Source organism: Boleophthalmus pectinirostris, unplaced genomic scaffold (genome assembly GCF_026225935.1).
Source record: "Boleophthalmus pectinirostris isolate CB_2022bp ecotype Guang Dong unplaced genomic scaffold, ASM2622593v1 HiC_scaffold_8, whole genome shotgun sequence".
In the NCBI taxonomy this organism is placed as follows: domain Eukaryota; kingdom Metazoa; phylum Chordata; class Actinopteri; order Gobiiformes; family Gobiidae; genus Boleophthalmus; species Boleophthalmus pectinirostris.
Window position 1 is genome coordinate 24997935 of NW_026571515.1, and position 4498 is coordinate 25002432.

Below are 4498 nucleotides of genomic sequence, written 5' to 3' on the forward strand. Positions count from 1 at the left end.
AAAGTCACACTTATTACAACACAACTAATTACATAGTTTGCACTGGTGATGAAAGTATGGCACAATTATTTTGTCTTTTGGCATCTTAAGAGTTAAATGACGTTGAATGTGGGAACTTTTGATGTTTTACTGGTGCTCTGGTACTTCCTCACTCTACCGGTTCCTGCATAATCCATATAAAATAAACAACTAGTTTATAAATTACCCAGCCAGGGACACAGGCAGATGTTTTAGCTAAGGTAGTGGGTTCAGTTCTGTTGTATATCAAAAATTGATATTGGGGGGAAATAAAAAATCTATAGGCTATTTTGTATCAAACGTGACTGTTTTGTTACCTCAGATATTTTACAGTGAGATACGCATTGCAGCAATGGCATACCAAATCCCTTCTTCCTCCTTCACAAAAAATAGACCAAACAGCAGCCTAAATAAGCACCTAAAGCCCAGTCCTTCAGGTAAAGTTATCACAATTTATCATGATTTATTTATGTGAAAATTCAAATTTACACAATTCTAAGATGTCAAGCAATACATTTTCGTGCGAGAAAAGCTCACTACACAGTCTGAAAAAAAGTGGAATCCCCGTCAAACGCCACAGCGCCATCTTTAGGTCACTGTTGAAAATGTATGGAATGCACGTCAGTGAAGGGAAAATCAAGACAAGATGAAAGAGGAAGCAACTTAAGACACAAAACATAGTTTGACTTATGAATGACGCACTGCAGTCAAGACCTCAGTGATGCAATGATGCAAAGGAGGCCACATGGCTCTGGATATGTGCTTCCTCATAGTAATAACTTTAATCTAGCATTGATTTAGAATGAGCCATTGTGTGGTCTAATGTGATTAATCTGAACATTTTGTAGTCTATAAACGTTTGGATCTGATCTCTCTCTAGTAAAGAATGAATTTGGAATGGAATGAGGTCAGATCTGCACTTCCTTTCTGTAATTTATAGCCTAAAATGCATGTATGAGTGAATGTGTAATCATAATGAATGAACAATCTCTGTTAGTAGCATTACATATCATTAATATTCACGTCACAAGGTGATTTTGTGAAGATAAGATTCTGTTTTGTAACACTGTACAGTTATGCTCTTTATTTAGTCAAATAAATATATTACAGTGTAATAAATGGCAAACAATGGTAGTTAAAACCATTTTTGTTTTTACTTTAGAAAATATATTTGTACATTACAATTATGCCAAAGTCTAACATTAAACAGCGCAACACTAAAATGATTAACTCTTTCCTTGGTTTATTTATTTATCATATGAACTGAATTATTTATTTGTGTAAAATTCTATTATCTATGTTAATATTTGTTGTAAACTAAACAAAAAGTTCTAGACAGTAACATATTATGGCAAGCTCCTCCCCTTGTTGGTGTGGCTAAATGGGAGGAGGAGGTGGTGTCCGGGCTGTATATAAAAAGTGAACCAGGTGCGTGGATCAACAGGTGAACTGGTCTATTCATAACTCTGCTGCATTAAGGATTTACTATATCATATTAAAACGCTGGAGGAACTAGGTAAGTATTTTCCTCTTTGACTGTCACACATTTGGCTGTCATAATGTTTTTGTTGCCATGTGTTTCCATGCTGTTGATAGGGAAGTATCTATACACTGTCTGCTTTTAATCATATTTATTTATCTTTATTTCCTATAGGTATCTTGTTTTGACCTGCCTCTGGTGTTGCCTGAGATGGAAATGGTGAGTTAATAGTTATTTATTTTTTCTGCTTATTATTAAGCTGTGTTAAAGCTATGATGTGTTCCAGAGGGGAGGTATTATCTCTCTTGAAAGCATAAACACTTGCATAAATTTGATAGTCAAACCAAAATGTGCAGTTAGCTTGCCTATTTCTAACCACTCATTACTGTCATGTCAATATTAAACAAATTATTTGCGCATGTAGTATGTTCAAAGAAGAGGTCTTTGTTCATCTAAGTGCACAAATAGAGCTGCTTATCAATAATAAAAGAATTTGGGAATAATCATTAAAAAAATGGAGCATAACGTGTTTGCATTTAGACCTGTCACAATAAATACTATATGAACTTCAGTATGTTAGATGGAACAATACATTTTGGGGGTCAGTTTATTGTGGGAACTTTTTCTTTGTACTAATCGGGAACATTTTGGTGTTTTTCTGTGATTTTTCTTTCTATGATTAGATCTGAGCTGTTCAGGGTTCAATAAATAACTTATATTACTCATTATAGATACAAACAAACTACTACAGTGATTAATTCTGCTGTTTATTTATTGCAGTTTGTGCGTTTAGAATAATTTTTGGGAATAACCCTGCTGTAGGGTTTTTTGTGTTCCAATATTATCGTTTATTGTCTATATTTTCATCAACAATATATTGTACTTCAAAATTTGTTACCGTGACAGGCCTATTCACATTACTTTATCTTTGTAGATGGCCCGACTGTGTCACATACCAAATGAGTCTATTCGAGGAGAGTGGACTGTCATGTCCCCGTCTTTCCAGGAGGTCGATCTGGAGGTGATCGAGGAGTATCTCCAAGAGCATTCCCTGGAGGTCCAGCCTATCCCCCCAACCACCTCACCTCCTGCTGCAGTGGGCCAGCACACACACACCCAGCACTTACAGGCTACTAGGGTCATCGGTGAGTGCACGCATAATCCAGAGTCTAGAGATGTTTTTAGTTCTTCTTCCTTCTTTCTGTAGTTACAGTTATTAGAAATCATTGTGGCAGGATTGGTGACTGTAGTAAGTAACAGTAATAGATGTACAAATGTAATTGTTCCAAGAGGATTCCCTCTTGGAACATACTGGTTTACGTTAGTTTTATGGCCCAAAAAATCAAGTAAAATGTGAATTTGTGAATTTCTTTGAATGATAGCTTGTGACACACACAGAGAGTAGTGCAAATACGTCTGTCAGTGATATAAGTGATTTATGTTTAATTGTAATTCACTACAGAATACAGTAAAAACAGCTGGTCTGGTCTGCATGCATATGAGTGGCACTGTGGACCTCAAACTCCAAATGAGAAGTACCCTCAGCTAGGCCCCCTTCCAGCCTGGTCTAGCCCACAGGAGAATCACTGGGTGAGTTCATGAATCATAACATAAACAATATTGCATACATCTGCCACAGATGATCAAGCGTATGTGCCTCTGAGTGAAATAACAGATCAAAGCCCCCAAAAGTGTAATATTTCCCAAACTGGGTTGCTGTCTGGGTTGGGGTCTCACTAAAAGTATGTTACTTCTTTTTAGGATCGTATTATACATCCCTATAAGACACCATATGAAGACTCAGATTCCCAGTCCAGTAGTTCTCAGTTTCAGGAATACCCGGATTTTCCATCTCCAACTTCAGACACAGAAGATGGGAAAAAGCAAGACTTAAATCTAGCGCCACTCTCAGGTATTCCCTAGAAAAAAGATGTGCCAGATGTTTGTTCTTACCTGAGCTGACAATCTGACCTCATGTTTATTTACATCCTGTTTTTGGTTCAGGAAAGAGAAAAGAGCGCTTGTTCCAGTTCCTGTTTGAGATGCTGCAGAATCCATCCATGCGGAACTGTATTTGGTGGGTTCAGTCGTCCACAGGCACATTCCAGTTCTCCTCCCAGAACAAGGAACGTTTAGCAGAACTCTGGGGCCTGAGGAAAGGAAACCGCAAAACCATGACGTACCAGAAGATGGCGCGCGCGCTAAGGAATTATTCCCGTACTGGAGAAATCCAGAAGGTGAAGAGAAAACTCACTTACAGATTTGATGAAAAGACACTGAAAGGACTGCAGGGCGCATCCACTAATGTCTAAACAGGTGCTCTGAGTAGTTTATATGGGAACAAATTGGCATAACTCAAAACTGTTAAAGTTAATTATGAACAGTTCATCCATTTGAAATAAAACAATGATTTAATAATACAATGATCATTTATCACCATCATCTACTCTTAATTCATTACTGGTGAATCTAAATTAAATCATTAAGGCCATGCAAATGGTTTTAGTAAAATGTTTGAATACTGAGTATTCACAATAAAAGCGGTTTCTAGTGGATAGTCATAAAAAATGGCTTCCAAGATTTTGTAAATCCAAAACACCTACTTTATAAGTAGCAATGTATTGTTAAAATAACTTTTTATTGTTGTCTTGCAGATAGCATTCATATTTTTTATATGTTTTTCCATAAATATTTTCTTTTTCTGTTTTCACACATTTAAATAAATGCCATGATTTTTAAAACAACCCTTTGTATGTTTTACTTGTAAGCATGTACCAGTCCCTGACACTGGCCTCTGGAAACAGTCACATTTTAAGTCTGGTTGAACTTTAACAATATGAGCATTAGCTTTTGCATAACACTGTCATTTCATTTTCATGCCAAAGTAATAAGTGACAAAAAGCCTGCTCCACAGGGGAACAAATTGTGACAATATTTACACTGGGCAGCCAGCTGTATTACAAAATCGATCATATCTTGTCCTTAATGGGAGATTACAAT

The 4498-nt window shown here is 36.6% G+C and overlaps 1 protein-coding gene across 1 annotated transcript; it reads left to right on the top strand.

The window, feature by feature from the left end:
* Nucleotides 1-1442: 1442 nt before the first annotated feature.
* On the top strand, nt 1443-4242 carry LOC110164887 (transcription factor Spi-B). Its single transcript, XM_020930025.2, has 6 exons — nt 1443-1534; nt 1673-1717; nt 2433-2643; nt 2961-3088; nt 3260-3410; nt 3503-4242. The coding sequence occupies exons 2-6, from the start codon at nt 1709-1711 to the stop codon at nt 3808-3810; spliced, it is 807 nt and encodes a 268-aa protein (XP_020785684.1). The 5' UTR covers nt 1443-1534; nt 1673-1708; the 3' UTR covers nt 3811-4242.
* The last annotated feature ends 256 nt before the right edge of the window (nt 4243-4498 follow it).

Coding starts and splice junctions, on each gene's coding strand:
- LOC110164887 (XM_020930025.2), top strand. Junction 2,644..2,960: donor ACAGGCTACTAGGGTCATCG/GTGAGTGCACGC, acceptor AATTCACTACAG/AATACAGTAAAAACAGCTGG. Junction 3,089..3,259: donor GCCCACAGGAGAATCACTGG/GTGAGTTCATGA, acceptor ACTTCTTTTTAG/GATCGTATTATACATCCCTA.